Source organism: Lichenostomus cassidix, chromosome 26 (genome assembly GCF_008360975.1).
Source record: "Lichenostomus cassidix isolate B80296 chromosome 26, HeHo_3.0, whole genome shotgun sequence".
Taxonomy (NCBI): Eukaryota; Metazoa; Chordata; class Aves; order Passeriformes; family Meliphagidae; genus Lichenostomus; species Lichenostomus cassidix.
The window spans coordinates 1,755,040-1,777,888 of NC_139506.1; the positions used below are offsets into that span (position 1 = coordinate 1,755,040).

General features: G+C 57.4%; 2 protein-coding genes across 4 annotated transcripts; one reads left to right on the forward strand and one right to left on the reverse strand.

The window, feature by feature from the left end:
- The first annotated feature begins 251 nt into the window (after nt 1-251).
- On the forward strand, nt 252-14,373 carry STRIP1 (striatin interacting protein 1). 3 transcript variants are annotated; one of them, XM_085082980.1, is made up of 21 exons: nt 252-400; nt 2,538-2,607; nt 2,877-2,951; nt 3,606-3,740; nt 4,879-4,999; nt 5,920-5,988; nt 6,366-6,472; nt 6,872-6,999; nt 7,879-8,061; nt 8,145-8,362; nt 8,607-8,672; nt 8,876-8,939; nt 9,335-9,406; nt 9,618-9,692; nt 9,859-9,956; nt 10,357-10,483; nt 10,578-10,678; nt 10,877-10,943; nt 11,683-11,787; nt 11,971-12,175; nt 13,677-14,373. In XM_085082980.1, the coding sequence occupies exons 1-21, from the start codon at nt 350-352 to the stop codon at nt 13,922-13,924; spliced, it is 2,385 nt and encodes a 794-aa protein (XP_084939106.1). In that variant the 5' UTR covers nt 252-349; the 3' UTR covers nt 13,925-14,373. The 3 variants fall into 3 exon arrangements, with proteins under 3 accessions (XP_084939106.1, XP_084939104.1, XP_084939105.1); XM_085082978.1 differs by lacking the exon at nt 252-400 and adding an exon at nt 411-566; XM_085082979.1 differs by lacking the exon at nt 252-400 and adding an exon at nt 707-2,457.
- A 1,436-nt stretch (nt 14,374-15,809) lies between these two features.
- On the reverse strand, nt 15,810-22,412 carry ALX3 (ALX homeobox 3). Its single transcript, XM_085082984.1, has 5 exons — nt 22,166-22,412; nt 19,706-19,708; nt 18,781-19,082; nt 17,576-17,638; nt 15,810-16,937 (listed from the first exon to the last, which is right to left on the reverse strand). The coding sequence occupies exons 1-5, from the start codon at nt 22,410-22,412 to the stop codon at nt 16,632-16,634; spliced, it is 921 nt and encodes a 306-aa protein (XP_084939110.1). The 3' UTR covers nt 15,810-16,631.
- Between the last annotated feature and the right edge of the window lie 437 nt (nt 22,413-22,849).

Here is a 22,849-nt window from a genome sequence, read left to right on the forward strand (position 1 = left end):
CACCTGTCACTTCACTGAGGATCCCTTTGTTCCGAATGCCTTCAATTTGGGATCTGCCTGTTCCTGCCACTCCCAACATGGCGGCGCCCAGCGCCCGGGCCACACCCCGGGGCGAGTGAGGGCGGAAGTGTCACACCCAGCATGGCGGTGCCCAGGGCCGCGCCTCACCCAAGATGGCAGCGCGGGGGCGGGGCACACCGCCCGGCCGTGTGTCGCGCCGGCCGTGGCCGCCGGGGGCGGGCAGCTCTGGGCCGTGACGCGGCCGCCGCGGCGGAGCGGCAGGAGCGGCGGGCGGAGCTGCATCGCACCCACCGGAGAAACCGGAGCTCCCCGAGCTGCCACTCCCAACATGGCGGCGGCGCTGCCCCGGCTCTCCCTGCCGCTCCCGCGAGAGGAGGGGGTGAGTCCTCGCGAGAGCTCGGCGCGGCGGAGCGGCCGACATGGAGCCGAGCGGCGGCCCCGGGCCGGGTCCTGTCCCGGTCCCGGGGAACAACAAGGGCCGCGGCGGGGCGGCCGCGCCCGGGAGGGGCCGCGACTTGGCCCGGCCGCCGCGCAAGGACTCCGAGGTCAGCGCCCGCCGCCGCCGGGAGCGGGGCGGCCTTCCCGGGCGGGGCGGGCCGCGCCGGGCCTCGTCCGGGGCCTGCCGGTGATGCCGGTGCCCAGGGGCGGTGCTGGTGTCCGGCCGCTGCCCGGCGGTGCCGGTGCCCGTGGGTCCCGGTGGGTGCCGGTGTCAGGGGTGCCAGTACCCGCAGTGCCGGTGCCGGGGGGTGTCCGGCTCTTCCAGCACTGCTTGGGCACCGCCTTCCCCCGGAGCAGCTCCGGACCAGCCGGTCCCCTGGCCCCGGTGCTCCCGTGCTGCTCTCAGGGCGGCTCCTGGAGCGGCAGCTCCCGCGGTACAGGTGCTCTGGCGCAGTGGCCCCGGGCTGTGGAGCCGAGAGGCCTCTCCCTGCCCGGCCTGCTCGGACCCGGGGCTGCGCTGAGCCTGCCTGGTCTCGCTCGGTGCCGGTTTCCCGTTCGTCCATCCCTTCCCCAGGTCCGGCTCGGTGTGACCGGGCTGGGGCGCGAGGGTGGCTCGGTCCGCCGGTCCCGAACGGGGGTGACACGGGCGGCCCGGGGGTCTCACAGCCCATCCCGGGGTGTTCCCGGTGTTCCCCGTCGGTACCAGCCCGGGGTCAGGTGTCGGGTCCCGCTGCCGTGCTCGGACCAGGGATGGGTCCAGCAAGAGGTGACCGAATCCTCCGAGGATACCCCGCGGTGCTGGGGTCACCCTGAGCCTTGGGGTCAGGAAGGTTGTGTGGAGCTGAGATATCCAAAGTGGTTAGTTCCTGGGGTGGCCCCAGAACCGTTCACTCCCACGGGTTCCTCAGAAAGGTCCCTGGAAAGCCAGGGCAGGGATATGAGGGGGAATCTGGGAGAGCCTGAGGCGGTGGAGGGCCCAGCAGGTCAGAACCAGCACAAGCCAGGGGGTTGGAGCTGCCCCTTCCTCAGACTCCTGAAATTCGGGATGGTTCTGAGGTGGATCTGCCCCTCCGTCAGAAGTGGGAGCCCCCAAATTTGGGAGAGTTCTGCTGTGGATCTGCACCTCGTTCAGGGCTGGGTGCCCCAAAATTTGTGTGGATTTGTTTCTGGGTTTGTCCCTTCCTCAGGGGTGTGTGCCCCAAAACTTGGGATGGTTCTGCTGTGGCTCTGCTCCTCGCTCAGGGGTGGGTGTTCCAGGAGTGTGTGGTGTTGTGGATCTGCCACTCAGGAATGGGAATCCCATAATTCAAGGCAGTTCTGCTGTGTGTCTGCCCCTCGTTCAGGAGAGGGTGCCCTCACTTTGGGATGGTTCTGGTATAGGTCTGTCCCCTTCTCAGGCACGGGTGCCCCCAGAATTTGGGAGACTTTCTTATGTCTTCCCCTCACTCGAGTGGGTTCCCCCAAGTTTGTGAGGATTCTGTTCTGGGTCCTCCCCGTGCTCAGGAGAGTTCTGGTGTGGATTTGCCCTGTGCTCAGGATCCCGAAATTTGTGAGGGTCTTGCTGTGCATATGTGCCACTCAGGGCTGGGTGCCCTGGAACGCTGTGGGTCCATGTTTGTTACTACTGTAAAGGGAGCTGATGTTTTGTGCTCTAAAGCTTCTGGATATTTTTCCAGCCTCTCCAAAGCTGTTTGGAGTTGTTTCATCCTCACTGATCCCGTTTGCCGGGATGGCAGAGGGGTATAGCCCGTATGTTCCCAATTTTGTGCGAAATGGGTGAGCTGTGAGAGCTCCCTGATCTCACAGAGCCCTCTCCCTGTCTCCTGCCATGTTTGTTGTGCTTTGGGGGTGTTCTGGGGGTGCTGCAGTGGCTCCATGCGGCACCAGCTGATGGAGACGCAGGAGGTGGGTTGGAGTTGCCTCGGTAACGTTTGTGCTGCAGGAATGTTTTCGGTCTCTAAACCAGGAAAACCAGCCCTGGATTTGCAGGAGGATGAGGTGAATTGTTAGTGTTTTCAGGGATTTTGGTTTTTCTGAAATATGCTGTAATGGAACTGATTTTTTCCCCGTGTTTTCAGGGCTATTCGGAGTCGCCAGACCTGGAGTTTGAATATGCAGACACGGATAAATGGGCAGCAGAGCTGTCGGGTAAGGAATTCTTCCTTGATGGATCAATTAATCAACTGTGATTTCCTCTCCTGGTAGAATTAAAGGAGCTCTGTCAGTTCCAATATTGCTCTATTATTATATTTAAATGCCTTATTGATGTTAAAAGGGACAGGATACGTGTAATTAATATTTTTGGCCTTACACTGTGTGGGGTTTTTTTAGCATTTTGATATTTTGGCTAAAACTGCAGTTCCTGGGGCTGAGTTGCAGCTCAGTGCAGGTTTTTGGAGCTTCTCCTCTTTTGGCAGAGCTCTACAGCTACACAGAGGGGCCAGAGTTCCTGCTCAACCGAAAATGCTTTGAGGAGGACTTCAGGATCCACAGTAAGAGCCTTTTCTGGATTCCTCTTCCCCTGGGGAGGGATGGACATTTCTCTTCCCGGAGGAGAGGAGCCTGACGCCAGAGCTCACCAGGGTGTGCAGCTTCTCCCGAGGGACAGCTCTGATCTCTGCTCTCTGTGACAGTGACAGGACCTGAGGGAAGGGCTGGAGCTGTGTCAGGGCAGGGTTAGGTTGGATATCAGGAAAAGGCTCTTCCGTCAGAGGGTGCTGGGCACTGAACAGGGAATGGGCAAAGCCCCGAGGCTGCCAGAGATCTGGGAGCGTTTGGACAATACCCCCAGGGTCCTAGTGAGATTTTGGGGTGTTCTGTGCAGGGCCAGGAGTTGGCCTTGATGATTCTGGTGGGTCCCATCCAGCTCAGGATATTCCATGATTCCATAACTGATCTAATCACCTGCTGGGTGGCAGGAAGCATCCCTCAGCCATCACCCTCTCTGTCCCCACCTCTCTGTCCCGCCTCGCCGTTCCTGCGCCCGGACTCGATGGACCTCGAGTCATCAGGTTCCTCAGCCATCACCCATCCCTGGCAGTCCTTCCTCCCAGCAGCACCGTGTTCCCTGCTTTTGTCACTCTGAGTCCCTCTGGGTGTGTCTGGGAGCGAGGCTGTGCCCAAATGGCAGGTGCTTTGGTTTGCAGTGCGGGACAAGAAGTGGTCGGAGCTGGAGCGGACGCAGCATCGCACCCACGCCATGCGCCTGCTGGATGGGCTGGAGGTCACCGCGCGCGAGAAGAGGCTCCGTGTGGCCCGAGCCATCCTCTATGTGGCCCAAGGTGACACTGGCCTCTGTTTGCCCCACTGCTGAGTCCATCAAATGGCTTCTATTGGAATATAGTTATTATACTATAGTATATAGTATAGTAATGTAAAGTATATATTATATAGTATACATTATATTATATATATTACATAGTACAAATATATAGAATAGAAATAGATATTATATGTAGTATGTATTACACATAGTAGATACTATGTAGTATAAATATATATAATAGGAATAGGTATTATATATAGTACAATATAATTATACAGTTAGAGATACAGTACAATTGTATGGTTTATATTTTATATGTTATACTATATATAATATAGGATGTATATTTAAATATTTAACATGGAACTCCTTTATGGGCATAAGGTTTTTATGTATGTATTTGTGTGTCTTGTATATATTTAATACATTATATATATGATATACAATATGTAATATATAGCATATATATATTATATTGTATATATAGCTTTATATTGTATACTATATACTATATATTATATATGTATTGTAGATTTTATAGTACTATATAGATTATATAGTACTATATACTATTATATAGTACTATATATAGAATATATATAAAACGTAGTGTATATTATATATTATGTATATTACATGCTAAATTTTATATATAATATATTTTATGCATTATATACATTATATATTAAATGCTTTATATTTCCTATATTAGATGCATTAAATATAGTCTATATTAATATTATATATTAAACATTATACACAAAAATATATATACATTATATATTACATGATATATCAATATATAATATAATGCATATATAGTATTACTATGACATGATAATTACTAATCATTTTAATATATAATATTTTGAATAATTTTCATTCCTTGTGGATTTCATTCCACCTGGGATATCTGGAACGAAGCTGAATCTCATGGGACCAGATAGTTTAGAGCAGTTTGGCCTGAAATTTTTCTGATTTGCCAATGTTTGCCATGGTTCTGCCTGACCTGGGATGTATTACCCAAAGGGAGCAGTTCCATCCTGTGCATCCCAGTTTTCCCCTCGGTTTGAAGGATGTGTTTTCCATTCCCTGCGAGGCACTGTGGGGTTGTGGATCCCCGTGGCAGTGGGATCAGCAGGCTCTCCTTGCAGGCACCTTCGGGGAGTGCAGCTCCGAGGCCGAGGTCCAGGCTTGGATGAGGTACAACATCTTCCTCCTGCTGGAAGTGGGAACCTTCAACGCATTGGTGGAGCTGCTGAACATGGAGATTGAGTGAGTACTGCGGGGAAACACTTCAGGAATGGCTCTGGAGCTCCTTGGGAAGAGTTTTTCTGGTTTATGGCAAAAAGCTTATCTATCCATCTATCCCTAATCTGATTCCTGCATCCACCAGAGTGACTCCGGTTATCTTGGGTATATATGTAATATAGGGTTATATCTGATTTCTCCCGAAATTCCTGATGAGTCAAAGTACCTGGCAGCAAATATAAAATATTTTACCCAAATATAAAATATTTTTTGTTCTGGTGGGGTCCCCAGGCAGGTCTGCTCCTCCTCCTGTGGCTGTGCTGGGAGCAGGGAATTCATGGCAGCAGTGTGTGTCCCAGGGTTTGGCACTGGCATATGGAATGCCCGTGGCAGAGTTTGAATTCCCCCAAATTCCCTCTGAGCTGTTCTCCTGTCACCTTTTGGGTCATCTTAGAATTATGAGACAGACATGGTTAAAGGGGATCCATATTTTAATAGGATCTTAGGTGCACAGCTCTGCAAAGGTGGAACACACCGAGATGTACACACTGTATAATGGGTATACAATTTTTATGGACTTTGCAGAGTAGCATATTTGTCTAGAATTTCCCAATAAGAAACTTAATAAATGAAGTAATGTTCCCTCTATTTTAACAGTCCCTCCCCAATGATGCTAGAGCCCAGTTTATAAAATATGTTTTAGAGAGAAGGTTGAAACCTCGAGTTTTTTGATAGTATAGGGCTTTCTGGCTTCTTACTGTGAATGTTTGGTCTTTCTGCCTTGCAGAACCCCAAAACTAAGCTAGAATATCAGACTGCAAAAATTACAGGCATGTAGGTTAAGGGTATAGAGGATCCAGAGGATATATAAAAGGTATAAAAAATGTATAAAAGGGTATTTAAAAAGAAAAGGCAAAAATCATCAGGCATCGCTCCCTCCACAGCAACAGCGCGGCCTGTTCCAGTGCAGTGAGGAAACCGGCCATTTCCCTGGCTGACAGCACTGATCTCAGGTATGGAGTGGGGATGGGTTGACAAAGAGGGGGACCAGGCTCTTCTGGGAGCTTTGGGAGGCTGAGACTGCCACTGGAAGGTGTCCCAGAGCTGTTGCAGCTCTGAGAGCATCCGCAGATGTCTGTCGTGCTCAGTCTGCACAGCAGGAATGGGACAGACTGGGAATATGAAAGCAGTAAAATTTGGGAAATTGTATTTTTTTCCTGTTTGGACTTGCAGAGACCTTCTCCCCCAGTGCCTGTGTGCTGGTGTGGAGCAGGTACCAGGATTCTGGATGTGGTCTGGGTTGCTCCAGCCTCTCCCCTAGCCCTGGGTGCTGGCAGTGCTTCCATAACTTATCCCAGTCTCTGGGATTCAGCTGGCCTGGTTTTCGCAGGGTGCTGCTGAACATCATGTACCTGATCGTGGAGACTGTGCGCCAGGAGGCCGAGGGAGACAAACCCGAGTGGAAGAGCATGAGGCAAACCTTCCGAGCAGAGCTGGGTGAGGATCAGGAGCCAGGATAGAGCTGCCAGGGCTGGAGAGAGTGACATGGGGTTTGGCTCTAGGTCTTGCATCACAGGGACTGGCACCACTGGGTTGGTTTCTCCTCAACTTGTGGAGCAAAGGAAAGGGAGCAGAAGAAGCCATTCAGCCTTTTCTGCTGCTGGGTGCTCTCAGCCTGGGAAAAAAATGGAGTATTGGGGCTGTCATTTCAACACAGAGATAAGAAATTAGGGAGTTTATGAGGCCTTGGAAAGGGACAGGGAGCTGTCTGGGGTGAGATGAGGATCTTGAAGCTGGTGGGGATGAGGGTGGTGATGCTGGTGATTGGGGTGAGGCTGGTGATTGGGTGAGGCTGGCGATGAGGAATTGCTGGCTCATGGTGCTGTGTGGTTCCAGGAGCCCCCCTGTACAACAACGAGCCCTTCTCTGTCATGCTCTTTGGGATGGTGACCAAGTTCTGCAGCGGCCATGCTCCACACTTCCCCATGAAGAAGGTGCTGCTTCTGCTCTGGAAGACTGTGCTGGTAAGGAGAGGCCATGGGATGTTGGATGTGTGGTTTGATACTTGGCAGAGGAGGGAATTCTGCTCTCAGAGTTGCCTGTAATTTCTCCATCCTCTTGTTCTGGTGTTCATTTGTCTTTTAACCCAGTCCCAGGTTTTGCCCCATAGGGGAGCATTGGATATTGGTGTGGAGCATTGGATATTGTGTCTGTTGAAGGATAGACCCAAAGTAAGGTCCTGGCTGGGGAAGGAAAAGCTCTGGGCACTGCAGTTGTGGATGCCTGGACATCCTCCTGGCCCTCCTGCCTCTCAATGACCAGGGGAGTGCAGGACAGGCAGCTCCTGTTTGAAACCGTGGGGAAGGATTTGGGCCCCTCAGGACAAGAGAGACTTAGAGGGGCTGGAGTGTGTCCAGAGAGGGGAGCAGAGCTGGGGAAGGGTCTGGAGCAGCTGAGGGAGCCGGGGCTCAGCCTGGAGAAAAGGAGGCTCAGGGGGACCCTGTGGCTCTGCACAACTCCCTGACAAGAGGGGATAGCCAGGTGCAGGTCAGCCTCTGGTCCCAGGGAACAAAGGACAGGACAAGAAAAAACTGCCTCAAGCTGTGCCAGGCTAGGTTTAGGTTGGATATTGGGAGAAAGAGTGGTCAGGCATTGGCACAGGCTGCCCAACAAGGTTTTGAAGTCACCATCTCTGAGGGAATTTAAAGGATATGTAGGTGTGTCACTTGGGGACATGGATTAGTGGTGGCCTTGGCAGTGCTGGGTGAACAGTTGGACTCGATGATCTCAGAGGGCTTTTCCAACCTGAATGATTCTGTGATCCTGGAAAGTGCCTTTGGGAAGGGCAGGTATGGATGCCCCTGGAGCTCCCCATGCTCAGCATGCTGTGCTCTCCCTTGCAGTGCACCCTGGGAGGGTTTGAGGAGCTGCAGAGCATGAAGGCAGAGAAGAGGGAGATCCTGGGGCTGCCACCACTGCCCGAGGACAGCATCCAGGTGATCCGCAACATGCGGGCAGCCTCCCCGCCCGCCTCCGCCTCCGACCTCATCGAGCAGCAGCAGAAGCGCGGCAGGAGGGAGCACAAGGTGGGGATGGGGACATCGAGGAGGGCACTGCCAGCATCTGGGCTTGGTTTTGGGATATTCCCTTCCCGCTCTCCCTTCTCCAGGCCCTCATTAAGCAGGATAACCTCGATGCCTTCAATGAGCGAGATCCGTACAAAGCTGATGACTCCCGCGAGGAAGAAGAGGAAAACGATGATGACAACAGCCTGGAGGGAGAGACCTTCCCCCTGGAACGGGATGAAGTGATGCCCCCTCCCACCCAGCACCCCCCTAGTGACCGCATCACCTGCCCCAAAGGGCTGCCCTGGGCTCCCAAGGTCCGGTGAGTCTGGGGGACTCCCTGTTGGGAGAGCTGGAGCAGGGCTAGGGAAATGGAGGCTGTTAAATATTAGGAATCTCAGCAGGGATGTAGGGAAGGTGTTTGGGATGGGGTGGTCACTTTGATGGCTGTTTTCTTGCGGGGTTGGCTGGGCACACTTTACCTGACCATGAGGCTTTTCCCTGTGCCTGGGGCTGTGGTGTTCTGGATGGGCAGGAAGATGTGACTCTTCCCTTCTTTGCTGCAGGGAGAAGGACATTGAGATGTTCCTGGAATCCAGCCGCAGCAAATTCATCGGCTACACGCTGGGCAGGTGGGTTCAGAGCTAGCCCAGGGCTGCCATTATGGGGGGGCTGTGGGAGAGGCTAGTTTGGGTGCTGCTCTTGTCTCCACATGGCAGCAGGGAAGGCCTGGGCTGGCTGGTCCATGGCTTCATCCCTGGGTGGCCTCTGCCCCATCCCTGGGTGCTCAGCCCTGCTCCTTCCTGCTCCCAGCCTGGCTCTTTCCCTCCTCCAGTGACACCAACACTGTGGTGGGCTTGCCCAGGCCCATCCATGAGAGCATCCGTACCCTGAAGCTGGTGAGTCCATTAAGGAATTCCTCCTGACCCTGCTGCTGCATGGGTGCCCCTTGCCCATCTCCCTGCTCCCATCACAGCTCAGGGTGAATTTTCCACTTTCCCCTTCCTCCACCCTGTGATGGGAGAGAAGCCTTAAGGTTTCATCTCAATCCCTGGACTCAAAGGTTTTCTGAGCCCCTTTCTTAGGGGGCTCCATCCTTTTCTTCATGTCTTCATCCTTTCCTGCTGGGCTTCTCCCAGACCTGAGCCCAGCAGCTCCCATCCTGCGCATCTACAGGGGTCACCCCTGGGCCAGGGATCTGGGAGGGGTGTGACAGGGTGGTGGGAGCAGGCTGGGGCTGAAGGCAGCACTGGGGGGCTGTGGTGACCCTCCCTGTCCCCCTGTCCCCCTGCAGCACAAGTACACATCCATTGCTGAGGTGCAGGTGCACATGGAAGAGGAGTACCTGCGCTCCCCGCTCTCTGGAGTGAGTGTGAAGGGATGGGATGAAGATCCTGGGCTGGGAGTTGAGGGCATTTGGTCCTGCTGGGTTTACTGGCAGGGCCGAGGGGTTTGTTTTGCTGGGGAGGGGTTTCTCTGGGGCAGGAGTTGGGGGTGTGCTGCCCTCGGGTTCATGCACCATGGTGCTGGTGGCAGCTCGTGGTGGGATGAGGGTTTCTGGTCTCTCCTGGCACCAGGGGGAAGAGGAAGTGGAGCAAGTCCCTGCAGAGATCCTGTACCAGGGCCTGCTGCCCAGCCTGCCCCAGTACATGGTGAGCTGGGGAGCACTGGATCCCCTGGATCAGTCCATTTCCAGTGATGCATCCCAGATTTTTCACCCTCTGCCCATGCCCTGTTCCTCCCTCCTGCAGTGGGGAAAGGGCCTGTGGCCAATCCTCTGCAGCTCCCATTCCCCCTCCATCTCTCCCTTCTCCCCAGATTGCTCTGCTGAAGATCCTCCTGGCTGCAGCCCCCACCTCCAAAGCCAAGACAGACTCCATCAACATCCTGGCAGATGTGCTGCCAGAGGAGATGCCGTGAGTGGCTGTGGAGCAGAGGGGCTGGCTGGGGGTGGGAAGGGAAGGACATGGGGGTGACATGGTGTGGCTGGGTGACAGGGGGTGACATGGTGTGGCTGGGGCTCCTTAGGGGATGTGACCTGCTGTGCCCTGGATGGTGCACTGCAGGAACTGGGAGGGCAGGCCCTGCCCCAGCCCAAGGATTATGGAATCATGGAATATTTTGGGTGGGAAGGGACCTTAAAGCTCATCCAGTTCCACCCCCTGCCATTGGCAGGGACACCTTCCACTAGATCAGGTTGGGCTTGGACATTTCCAGGGATTGGGCAGCCACAGCTTCTCTGGACAACTTGTCCCAGGGCCTCACAATCCTCACAGGGCAGAATTCCTGCTGATACAATCCCTCTGTGTTCCCCAGGACCACCGTGCTGCAGAGCATGAAGCTGGGGGTGGATGTCAATCGGCACAAGGAGATCATCGTCAAGGCCATCTCTGCTGTGCTGCTTCTCCTGCTCAAGCACTTCAAGCTCAACCACATCTACCAGGTGAGGTCCAGCCAGGGTCCAGCTGTGCCTGGGGGTCCTTGGGCATGGCAGGACCCCAAATGGGTCCCCATTCACCCACCTTTTTCCTCCCCAGTTTGAGTACATGGCCCAGCACCTGGTCTTTGCCAACTGCATCCCACTCATCCTTAAGTTCTTCAACCAGAACATCATGTCCTATATCACTGCCAAGAACAGGTAAGGGAGGAGGCTGCCCATGTGCATTCCTGGGATGTGGGGAGAGGTCCCTGTTTCCTTGGCAGTGGCTCAGCCTCAGACAGACCTGGGAAGTTCCCAGCACAGCCCATCTCCAGGGAGTGAGAAGTGGGGGTTGCATTGCCCCCAGGCCAGGGGGGATCTGGGGGAACAGCACAACCTCTCCTCTCCTTCCTGCAGCATCTCCGTGCTGGACTATCCATACTGTGTGGTGCATGAGCTGCCAGAGCTGACGGCGGAGAGCCTGGTGAGTCCTCCTGCTGTGACACTCCTGGCACCTGGGCTGCTTCCCAGGGGAATTTGGGATGCAGGGAGCCAGCAGGGCTCCAGCACCCAGCCCTGGCACCCTCAGCACTCCTGTGCTCAGCCCCTGGTGCCGCTGGGATTTTGGGGAGGGGGATGGGGGTGGCAAGTGTCTGCTGGGGGGGAGATTGTCCAGGGAAGGAAACCGAGCTGGGGAAGGGACTGGAGCACCAGGAGCAGCTGAGGGAGCTGGTGGGGCTCAGCCTGGAGAAAAGGAGGCACAGGGAGAATCTTCTGGCTCTCCACAACTCCCTGGCAGGAGAGTGGAGCTGGGGGGTGTCAGGCTCTGCTCCGAGGGAACAGGGCAAGAGGAAATGGCCTCAAGCTGTGCCAGGGGAGGCTCAGGTTGGATATTGGGAAAAATTTCTTCGTGAAAAGGATAGTCAGGCGCTGGTACAGGCTGGCCAGGGCAGTGATAGATAGAGTCACCATCCCTGGAAGTGTTCAAAAAATATGTGAATGTGGCACTTGGAGACATGGATTACTGGTGCTCTTGATAATGCTGGGGGACCCTTTTACTTGATGATCTCAGAGGGCTTTTCCAGTCTTACTAATTCCATGATTGGATGATTCCATGCTCACATGCTGTGCTGTCCCCTTTGGACATGGCTCCTCAGACCACCACAGCCTCTCCCCATCCCCACTCCAATCCCTTGCCTGACCCTGCATCTCCTTCCCCACAGGAAGCTGGAGACAACAACCAGTTCTGCTGGCGGAACCTCTTCTCCTGCATCAACCTCCTGCGCATCCTCAACAAGCTGACCAAGTGGAAGCATTCCCGCACCATGGTGAGGGCTGGCAGTGGGAGGGCTGGGAGTGTTCTGGAGCTCAGACTAGCACCTCACTGGGAGCCTGGGGATACCCTGGGACAACCCAGCGCTTGGTGGGTAGTGAGGAGCGAGCAGGGGGAGCAGAGGAGGGGGTTGGCACAGGAATCCATCCCAGCTGGGATCTGGGGCTGTTCCTGGCAGATGCTGGTGGTGTTCAAGTCAGCGCCCATCCTGAAGCGAGCCCTGAAGGTGAAGCAGGCCATGATGCAGCTCTACGTGCTGAAGCTGCTCAAGGTGCAGACCAAGTACCTGGGCCGGCAGTGGAGGAAGAGCAACATGAAAACCATGTCTGCCATTTACCAGAAAGTGCGACATCGCCTCAACGACGACTGGGCCTACGGCAACGGTACCTCCTGGCATCCCTGGTGTTCCCACTCCAGGCTCTGTGCCCCTTGGCTGCCCCTTGGCTGCCCCTTTGCTGCCCCTTTGCTGCCTGTGGCTCAGGCAGGTGCAGTAGGTTGACCTTGGCTGGTTGAGCTTGACCAGGTGCCCACCAAGCTGCTCTATCTCTCCCTTTCCCAGCTGAACAGGGGAGAGAAAAGATGGGAAATGACTTGTAGGTTGAGATGAGGCAGTTTAGTACAGCAAGAGAAGAAAAAAATAGGTTTATTCTCTAGTTGCCATTAGCAAGTGATGTTCAGCCAGCTCTCAGGAAGCTGGGCTCCAGCACATGGAGTGGCTGCTTTGGAAGGCATATGTTTTACTTAACAAATGCCCCTTCATTCCTCTTCCTTTTTTTAGCTTTTATATCTGAGCTGACATCACAGAGTCTGGAATATTCCATTGTCTAATTTGGGTCAGCAGGCCTGGCTGTGTCCCCTCCCAGAGTCTTGCCCACTTCCATCCACTTGATGGGGTGGGAATGTTGGGAGACAGCACTGGTGCTGTGCCATCTCTGTCCAGCAAAGCCAAAATACTGCTGGGTTCTCAAAACCTTCTCAACTCCCACTGCAAAGCTCAGCACTGGGAGGGCTCCTATGGGAAAATGAATCCCAGGAGGGATTTGGTGTGGTGACATCGCAGGGATCAGGGCTCTGCCAGGGGTGCTAAGTCTTGGCTGAAAACCTTCTTTTTTAATCTAAATTGGGCTGGAACAGGAGGTTTGGTACCTCCCCGAGGGGGTCCAGGTGCCCCACTGGGGTGTCCCACTCCCACCATCAGGATGTGAAGGTGGTATTGCAGTTTTGGGCTTTTTTTTTTGGCCCAAGAGCGTCCTTTTGGGTGTACCAGCATTTCCTGGTGCTGGGGCCAGTGGGACCAAGGGGAACCCCCATTTCTGGCTTCATTGTGGTTGTTTCCCTGTGGTGGGGATGCTGGAAGTGGTGGTGGAGCTGTTGGTGGCTGCTGGCTCTGCACTTTGTTGGAATTACCTACAAAGACAAGTGGGAGTGGGCTGGGGGTATATGGGTTGTTGGGAGGAAACAGAACCAAAGGATATTCCAGACCCTTGGATATCGTGCTCAGAATATAAAGTGGGGGGAAGAAGGAGGAATTTGGTAATTTTGGGAGTGATGGTGTTTGTCTTCCCAAGTAATCATTCCCCAGGATGAGGCCCTGCTCTCCTGAAGATGCTGAACACCTGCCTGCCCTTGGGAAGCTGGGAATTAATTCCTTGTTTTTATTTCCTTGTGCATGACTTCTACTTTATTTATTAAGTTTACTTTATCCTAACCTACCAATTTTCCAGCTTTTTACCCTCCCCATTCTCCCCTGGCCTGGCTGGTGGGGAAATGAGCAAGCAGCTGAATGGTGCTCAGTCTGGCTGGGGTTAAACCCAAACACCGAGGGATTTGGGTTTGCTGAAGGCTCCCCAGCTCCACTCTGAGCACTCTCCTCCCTGTTCCCAGACCTGGACGCCCGTCCGTGGGATTTCCAGGCGGAGGAGTGTGCCCTCCGTGCCAGCATCGAGCGCTTCAACTCGCGGCGCTACGACCGCGCCCACGGCAACCCCGACTTCCTGCCCGTGGATAACTGCCTGCAGAGCGTGCTGGGCCAGCGGGTGGAGCTGCCCGAGGATTTCCAGGTCAACTACGACCTGTGGCTGGAGCGGGAGGTGTTCTCCCGGCCCATCTCCTGGGAGGAGCTGCTGCAGTGATGGACACGGCGAGGCAGGATGGGCTGCTTGGAGAGCTCGAGGCTGAGCGGCTGCCATGGGGCAGGGGAGCGAGGTTTGGGGGGTGTGGGTGACTGCAGCACTCTGGTGGGCTTGGGAAGAGGATGGAGAGCACATCCTGCCCCTCAGCCTCCTTCCAGGCTCATCCCGGAGCTGAGGGTGCCCTGGGGGTTTCCTGTCGGGTGGGGGATCTCTGCCCACCCCGTGTGATGCTTTGGGAGGCACACCCACCCTCCTCGTGCCCCCGCAGCCGAGAAGGGGAGCAGGTGGCAGTGTGGGAGTGGGGAGTGTCCCTTGGCTGGGACAACAGGCTGGCCCTGCCCAGCCCCTCAAGGGTCAGGGGGGCTGGGGGGCTCGAGGGGCCGGGGTGGGCTCCCCTCACCCTGCGAGGGGTGCAGGAGCTGTACATATATTATATATATTTGGTGATATCTCTGCTCTGAGCATGGCTGGGCTCTGTCCATGTCCCCTGTCCCTGCTGCCTGGAGTTGAGCTGGGATGAGGGTTCCTCATCTCGTGTCCTTGTCCCCACTCACCCCTCAAATCCCAGGGGGTACATGGCCCCTCACCAGAAGGTTTAGCATTACCTTGCACCCCGGTCTGCTGGTTTGGGGGGGCAGGTGGCCTCGGGGGGAGCAAGTTCTGGCAGGCATTTGTCTGTGCTGTTCACTGAACCCTCCCCCAGCTCTGTCCTGGGGTGTCTGACACCAGTGTGGTGTTGCCACCATGATTTTCTCTGCTCTCTGCTCCCAGCAGAGGATCCTGACACCAAGTCAGCCTTGCACATCGCCTGGCCTCAGTTTCCCTGGCAGAGGGGCAGCAGCAGCCTTGGGCAATGAAATCCTGGGGGATTCACCCTGATTTGAGGCAGGGATTTGCAGAGATGGCTGTGGGCAGAGGGAGCTTGGGACAGTCCCAATTCCCACCCCATCACCTGCTGGGATGCTGAGCCTGTGCAGCTCCAGGAGCAAATCCAAGTGTGTGGGATCCCATCCTGCCCTCCTCCCCTCTGCCTCAGGTGACATCTAGCTGGAGCCCTGAATCTGTGTGGAGCCCCAGTGGTCAGCTGTGGTCAGCACAGAGCTGGGGTCTGGATGTGCCCCCCAACATCCTGCCAGGGCTGCACCCACCACTGGCACCCCCTGGGTGCTTCCAGCACCATCCTGCACCCCAAACCCATTCCCAGCACCGGAACTGGCCTGAGTAGTCTGGTGGGACTCTCCATCCCCAGCTCCCCCTGGCTTTATAGGGCTGCCAGAGCCATAATTAACTTATGAAAAATGTGGTTTATTGTTCAGAAATGAATAACAAAATCCCCACCGGTGGGAGGGGGTGTGAGATGTCCGGGGTGAGGGTGGGCACCCCTGGGCTGCCTCCTGGGGATACCCACTGTGGTCAGGCTGTGCCCAGGGTGCCAGGGCTTGCCTGAAAACCTTGGGGTTTGGCCCAAATCGGGCTGGAGCAGCAGGTTTGGTGCCTCCCCGAGGGGTGCAGGTGCCCCACGGGGGTGTCCCCACCCGTCAGGATGGGGGAGCTGGGGCAGGGTGGCACTGCAGATTTTGCAGGGAAGGGGTTTGGCCCCAGAGTGTCCTTGGGGGTGCTCCAGCATCTCCTGGTTCTGGGGCGAGCAGGGCCGAGAGGAGCCCCCATTCCTGGCTTCATTTTGTGGGGTTTCCCTGGGGTGGAGGAGGGCACGGTGGGTGGAGGAGGGGACAGAACATGCTGGCACTTGGGGGCACTCAGGATGCCCCTCTGGGGACCCCCAGAGCAGGTGAAACACCTTGGATACAATGAGGTGCTTCTGTCCCCCCAAGACTGGCCATGCAGGTACCCCAGTAATGCACCCCCCCGAATGCAGAACCCCCACCCCAAACTGACCAGCTGTGCCCCCAACAGCCCAGCTGGAACACCTCTCAGGGGTCCAACCTGCTGGGATTAAAACACCTTCCTGACGCCCCCAGGGAAACAGCCTTTAATTTGGGATCCTTTATCCCTGTTGCCCCCACCCCATGGATCTACTGCCCATCCCAGGGGCTTCTGTAGCCTCCAGGAGCTGTGCTGTGTTGTTTCCCCTCCACGAGGGAGCAGAACGAGCTGTGATGCTTTGGGGAGGGCTTTGGGGGCTCCTTGGTAACCCCAGTAACGCCGGAGCACCAGCAGCTTTCCCAGTATGGAACTGGGAGAGGAAAAGCCCAATTTCTGCCATCGCTGGTTGCACTGGGCAGGGGGTGAGCGGCCAAATTTCAGAAACTGCCCCCGAAATCCCCGTGCCCTGGTGCTCCCCCGACCCCCCAGCACAATCCCCTCCTCAGCCACGGCTGGTACTCCCCGGGTCGGGCAGGGGGGACACAGGAGGGGGTGGGGAAGCCACTGGAATCTCCATCAAACCCCATTCACTGAAGGTGCTGGGAGGGCTCATGTATTTTGGGGAGCCGTTGTGGGGTCCCGAGCTGCCTGTGCCAGCCCCGCTGGGGCAGCCTGGGTTTGGGGTGCCTCTTTTTCCTCCCCCAGCCCTGCTCTGACCCCCCTCAGCGGGGTGAGGGGACAACAGCATCGTGATGGATGTGGGAAAGCTCGGGTGTGCAGAGAGGGGTGAAGGTGACCCCACCACCCTGACCCCACTCTCTGCTGCCGGGGGGTGGGGAACACTCCGGGGGGATGAAGGCTCCGTGTCCATCCCGCTGGGGGATCATGTGGCCCAGTTCAGGAGGCTCCCGGCACCCTCTTTGCCCTTCATCCTCAGTGGCATCAGGGTGGGCGCCTTGTAGTCGTGTTGGGGGGGCGGCTCGAAGGGGTGGGGGGCCAGGGCCGGGGGGGGCAGGCCGTGCAGGGAGTAGAGGCTGTTGATGCCGGGATGGGAGCTCGGGGAGCCGGGAATGCCCACGAAGCTGTTGCTGGGGGTCGGGGGATATGGGGACATGCAGGGGGATGGGATGCTCTCGGGGGGCAGCAGCCCCGGGGGGCTCCCAGGGCTCGGCCACAGGTTGTTCTGCAGCTGAAATGACAAAAAAAAAGCCTCAAATGAGGGTGGGGACATCACTGCCCGCTCAGTTTCCCTCTGTTCCCCCTTAGATCCCACTCCTGCCCTTCAGATTCCTCTCATCCCCCCCTCAGATCCCACTCATCCCCCCCACCCGCAGGGTGCAAAGGGAGCAATTCCTTTGCTCTATTTTAATGGCTTTGGGGGTGTTGAATCCTGGTTGAAATATTCCCCCCAGGAGAGTTTGGCTTCAGGGATGTACATGAAGCTGAGTTTTAAATTATTTTTATGCTTTTCGATATTGGCAAGTGTTAGGGATTTTTTTTAGGGGGGGGGGCTAAGAAATTTTGCAGAAAAGGGGGGCAGGAAGCACTGATGGATGGCGGAGAGCTAAAGGGGGTCTTGAAGGAGGAACACCCCAAAGCGTGGGAAATGGGAAATGGAGTGGGACATAAAGCAGCATCTTCCTGCATGTGGCCAAATGTGGTTCTCCCTCTTTTCCATCCAGGACTGCACTTTGCCCAAGGGTGGGTGGGACTATAGGGGAGGAGGGGCAGGAATGGGCCATGTGGGGCACCCGCAGGTGCAGTGGGACAGGACCCCTCCGGGAGTGGGGCACACAGGGCTGCAGCAGCTCCCGCGGCATCTCTCACCTCCTGGATTTTCCCGTACCGTTCCCGTTTCCGCCACTTGGCCCGTCGGTTCTGGAACCACACCTGGGGGATGGAGGAGGAGGCTGAGGTGTGGGGATCCTTCCCCTGCCCACTGCAGCCTCCTGCCGAGCTCCGCACTCCTCCCCAGCGGGAAAAGGGCCTGGACAGAGTGCCACAGCATTCCCAGAGCCGGGGCTGGGCGAAGGAAGCTGCGCTGTGCTCAGCGTCGGAGCTCACCGACAGCAACAGCAGGAATATCTCTCATCCCGCATGGAAAATCCACCCTGCTCCATGCATGATTCTTTTCCTGCCCTGATGCTTCTGGGACTTGTTTATCCCAAATTTTGCTGCAGAATGAGGCTTTTGGGGTGCTGATGTCCCATTTGCATGTCCCCTCCGTGCTGGGTTGGGGACGGGCGCTCGCTGGGGCGGGGACAGCTCCCGCAGCATCTCCCGGAGAGGAGGATGCACTACCTGGATCCTTGGCTTGGGGCTCCCGTGGCTACAGAGATTTCTCCTCAATCCACCCCAAATGAGGCTTGGGAGGCTCTGGTGGGCGCTGGGTGGGTGTAGCCTCCGGGGACACTTCCCTGCCCTGTCCCCATTCCTGCTCCTGGGGATAGCAGCTCCCAGCGGCTGCTCCCTGCTCCCTTCCTTACCCCTCCACCTTCATTTCCTCCCTGCCGGCTGCACCTCTCAGCTGCTCTTCCCACTGGGAGCCTCAAAGCGCATGGAGACACCACTGGAAGCAACTCACGAATCAGGGAGTGAGGATCTCATCGAGTCCCATGTCCCGGGATGTGCCACTCCCAGCCGCATCCACACTGAGCTCCCGGGGATTCCTGTCCTGGGCTGGCAGCTGGAGGAGCTGAGCTGGGGAGGGTGGCTGGGAATGATGGATGCACGGAGGGATCACGATTAGGAGGCTCTGAGGTGGGGTGGTTGGCACTGAGCTCCCGAATTTTGGCTCTTTCCACCCTTTGGGTGCTTGTCCAGGGGGAAAATGCAAAGGCAACCAAAATCCACACCACAGCAGTGGGTGCAGTGGGCACATGGCCTGAGATTATCCATCTGGGATTTAGCATATTCATGGGAAAACCAGCTTTTATCTCAGCACCACCTCGCAGAGAGGGGAAAACCCCCCTCCTGGCAGCCCCCAGGGTGTCCATGCCACTCCCTCCGGCCCCAGGGCTCTGTGCCCATACCTGCACCCTGGCTTCCGTCAGGTCTGTCCGCAGCGCCAGCTGCTCCCGGGCGTAGACATCGGGATAATGAGTCTTTTGGAAAACCTTCTCCAGCTCCTCCAGCTGGAACGTGCTGAAGGTTGTCCTGTTCCTCCGCTTCTTGCTCTTGCTCTTGCCCAGAGGCTCGGGGAGCTCGGCAATCCTGTGCTCCCGGAGGCTGCCCAGGGGTGCTGCCAGTGGGCACCCCAAGTCCCCCGGGGCTTTCGGGGGGACCCTGCAGGCTGTGGGAACTGCCTGGAATCCACCTTTGCAGCCCTTCTCACCTGGCGGGGGAGAGACACAGGACAGGGGGTGTTAACAGTGCTAGGGGAGCCCAGAAGGCTCCGTGCCAAAGCCCCATCCCATCCCATCCCATCCCATCCCATCCCATCCCATCCCATCCCATCCCATCCCATCCCATCCCATCCCATCCCTCATCCCGAGGTACTGCCCCAGAAGAAAGGGCTCAGTGAGGACACAGAGCAGGGAAAATCCATCCCTGAGCACGGAAAATCTGTCCTCACTGCAGGAGCTGTGGGCAGGAAAAGCTCCTTGAGGGTGGGGAAAGACCGGCTGTCCCAGGGGGTGCTCAGGGTCCCACTGGGATGCTGTGGCTGGCTGGGGAGGGGCAGAGGGGTGAGCACAGGGAATTTTTGCAGACAGTTTTGCTCCACTCTCCTCATCCCTCTCCTTCCACTCCCTTCCCGCTCAGGCTGGTGCCTTCACCCGGCTCAGTGCCCAGGGCAGAGCCACAGCACCCACCAGTGACCCCAACCCCACCCCGGCTCAGGGCCATATCCAGCCCCCCACACTCCCCGCAGTTCAGAGGGAGCTCTGTGCCCCCGAGCCAGCACTTTCCTGGAGCTGCAGCTTCTGGGAGAACACTTGGAAAGGAGTAAAAAATAACTCCCTGCTACTTTTGCTGAAGAAGAGCTCCCCTTCCTCCACCTCCTCTGGGACCAGAGCAAGAAATCTGGGGGCTCCCCCTTTCCCTCGGTGCTGCTGCATCACTGGGGTGGCTGATGGAATGGGATCGAGGAGAGAAATCCCTGCCACACGCTTTGGAGGCCACATCTGTACCCCAGGAGGGCTGTTTGTCCCCACATGGGGACACAGATTTTGGCAGCTCCCGAAGATTCTGGGTGCTGGTGGGACCCCGATAGGCTGAGCCAGGGAAGGGAGAACTGAGCAGGGAATTAGCAGATGGGGAGGGGTGGCTTGGGGTTCCCCATCTGCTGAGGGGGCACAGAGGTGTCACCTGGGAAGGGGACAACCTAAAACCACTGCGTTTGCCCTGATCCCACCCCAGTCGGCAGCTCCAGAGCTTTGGGGTTTCTGCAGGTGGGCACCACTGGCTCCCTCGGAGGGGCAGATCAGGCCTGCAGCCAGAGAGGAGAAACGCCTCTTTTGGGATGGATTCTCCTTCCCAGCCCGTTAATCCCCACATCCCAATGGGGTAATGGGGTCCCCATCCCTGCAGACCCACCCGGGGCTCTGCACCCCCCAAACCAGCCCCTGCCACAGCCTTTTCCGGTCTTTCGGTTTTGATTTTTGGTTGTTTTCTAATTATGGCAATTTGGGGGCTATGGAGCAGCCGAGCCCAGCTCCAGCTGCTTTGAATTAATGAGAAATTGTAATTTGGGGGAGGTTTGGGGGGTGTCTGCTCCTTGTCCCTCTCGGTACCGACCTGTCTATGTGTCTGGTCATGGATAATGGCAAAGGAATGAGGCCAAATTGCCGTTTCCTCCCTGCTTTGGCCTCCAAAAAGCTCGGCCGCCAGGCTGGAGGGTTTTAATGATAAAAACCAAGTCCCACCAAAGAGCAGACCCAAACAGAACCAAAATTAAGGGGGGGAAAAATGACCAAAGTAAAGTCCTGCTGCACAAAGCATGGAGTCTGGAATTTTTTCCCACTTTTTTCAAAGGCAACACGGCGCATTTCCGAGTGACCCGCGGGTTTTGGCATTGGAGACAAATAAATAAATAGTCAGAAAGAAGGAAAAGGCAGGAAGGAGCAGGATACAAGGACGTAGCTAAATAAACACAGCGGCACAGGGGGACAAAGGGAAGATACAGATATTTTTCTCCCACTCCTTCCTAAACTGACACCCCCTGAAAGATTCGGCGGCGCTGGGGAAGGCGGCAGCTGGGAAACAGCTGTACAATTCCTGGAATAATGGGGAGGGGAAGGAACTCAAAAGGATCATTAGTGGAGGGATGGGGGCAAGGAAAGGACTCCCAGGAACTGGGGAAACACCCGTGGAACGGCAGCATCCCCCCGCCGGAGCGGGAGCAGGTAAGCTCCGTGACAGTGACCCTCCCGTATTCCCGGACAATTCCCCGGCAGTTCACGGGTCCTTTTCTACCTGTTCCCCGAGGCGGCTTTGCTGGGTCCCACCTGGTTCCCATCGCCCCCGCGGCGCTGCCTTTTGCTTCTTAGATTAAAGCGAAAGTGGGGGAATAATATCAGAGCGAAAGTGGGAATTGCCGAGCAGCCCCCGACGGGCCCGGCTGGGGAAGTGCGAAGGAACGGCGAGTGTGGGGGATGAGCCTCGTCCTGTCCGAGCCTGGAGAGGGTGCGGAGCCCCGGGACATGCGGGCCGAGGGCAGCCGGGTGCTCTGGAGCTGCGGAGATGGTTTGGGGAGACCCGAAGGGCCGGGAGCGCTGGAGCCCGGAGCTCGGTACCGGGGAGCGAGAGCGTCACTGTCCCGGAGCGAGGCACCGGGGAGTGCCAGGGAACGGGGAGCGCTGGAGCTCGGGAGCCGGGCACGGGGAGCCGGGTGAGCTGGCAGCCCCGCAGCCTGGCCTCCCGCAGCCCCCGCAGCCCCGGGCCCGTCCGTGCGGCCGCACCGCGCTGGCTGCCGCCGCTCCTGCCCGGTGGGCTCCGGGGACAGCAGTCGGACGCGACTTTCCAGCCTCCTCCGGGGAACGGGGCCGCTCTCCATCCCCAAGAACGGGGATCTGCCGTTCCCCACCCCAGGCCGGTCCCCGCCGTCGCGGCAGCGGGGCTGGGTCTCTCCCTCCGCCTTTTCTCCCTCTTCCCCCCCTCGTTTCTGGAGAGCGGAACGGTCCCGGAGAGTCCTGTCTGTGTCGCGACACAGTCCCGGCCGCCGACGCTGTGCAGCATCAGCCCTTGCCGGCTCCGGCTGCCGTCGGGGGATGTCCCGCTGGTCCCCGACGGGGCCATATCGCGACATCGGCCCCCTCGGAGAAGCCCGAGAGAGCGTATCGGAGAAATGACTCTCCTGAGGGGGTCAGTGCTGGGGCTCCCGGCAGATCCCGGGGGCAGAGAGGGGGAAGAGAAGCAGAAGGCGCCGGGAGCGGCTCTGCAGCCCCGGCACCCCATCCACCCGCCGCTCCCCGGTACCTGCAGCCCCGGCCGGGTACAGGGGCTTCCCATGGACGGCCACGGCGGGGGGGCCCGGGCTGGCGACCCCCAGGTAGCGGGGCTCTGCCCGGGCCGGCGGACAGCGGCCGGGGCGGGGGCTGAGCGGCGGCGGCCGCCGGTGGGGCCCCGGTGGGCCGAGGGCGAAGGCGGTGGGAGGCCGGGGGAGCCCCGGGGGACCCCCGGCCCGGCGAGGCGGGGGAAAGGCCGGGCAGCCCGGTGTCTCCATGGCGCAGGTTGGAGGGGACGGGGATGGTCCGCGGGAGCGGATTTTGTGCGGGGGACAGGAGGAGGGGGACGGGGGGGCGATGGGGAGGGAGGGATCGTCCGCAGCCCCCCCACCCCGCACACCCCCACTCCACAGCCTGTCACGTGCGTCCTGCCAGCCACTTCGTTAACCCTCTAATCCCAAACCCTCCCCCGCCGGGGACACTTTCCCGAGTGGGTCACATCCCTTCACCCTCGAGGCAGGGGCCGCAGGGGGAGCCACGCTCCCCCCTCCCAGCGCTCCCAGTGTCTCCCAGCTACAGGAAATGCCCAGGGCCCTTCTTGGATTTAAAACTTCATCCCTGGCTGCCGACAACAGCAAGAAATACCAGGCAGGGGAGAAACTTCCATTTTCCTGACACTCGCTTGGTTTACTTTCCCCTTCACAAGCTCTACAGA

Coding starts and splice junctions, on each gene's coding strand:
- ALX3 (XM_085082984.1), bottom strand. CDS start 22,412: ATGGAGACACCGGGCTGCCCGGCCTTTCCCCCGCCTCGCCGGGCCGGG. Junction 17,639..18,780: donor TGACGGAAGCCAGGGTGCAG/GTATGGGCACAG, acceptor TCCATCCCCCAG/GTGTGGTTCCAGAACCGACG. Junction 16,938..17,575: donor GGTACGGGAAAATCCAGGAG/GTGAGAGATGCC, acceptor TTGTCATTTCAG/CTGCAGAACAACCTGTGGCC.
- STRIP1 (XM_085082978.1), top strand. CDS start 441: ATGGAGCCGAGCGGCGGCCCCGGGCCGGGTCCTGTCCCGGTCCCGGGG. Junction 8,673..8,875: donor ATCGGCTACACGCTGGGCAG/GTGGGTTCAGAG, acceptor TCCCTCCTCCAG/TGACACCAACACTGTGGTGG. Junction 9,957..10,356: donor GTGCTGCCAGAGGAGATGCC/GTGAGTGGCTGT, acceptor TGTGTTCCCCAG/GACCACCGTGCTGCAGAGCA.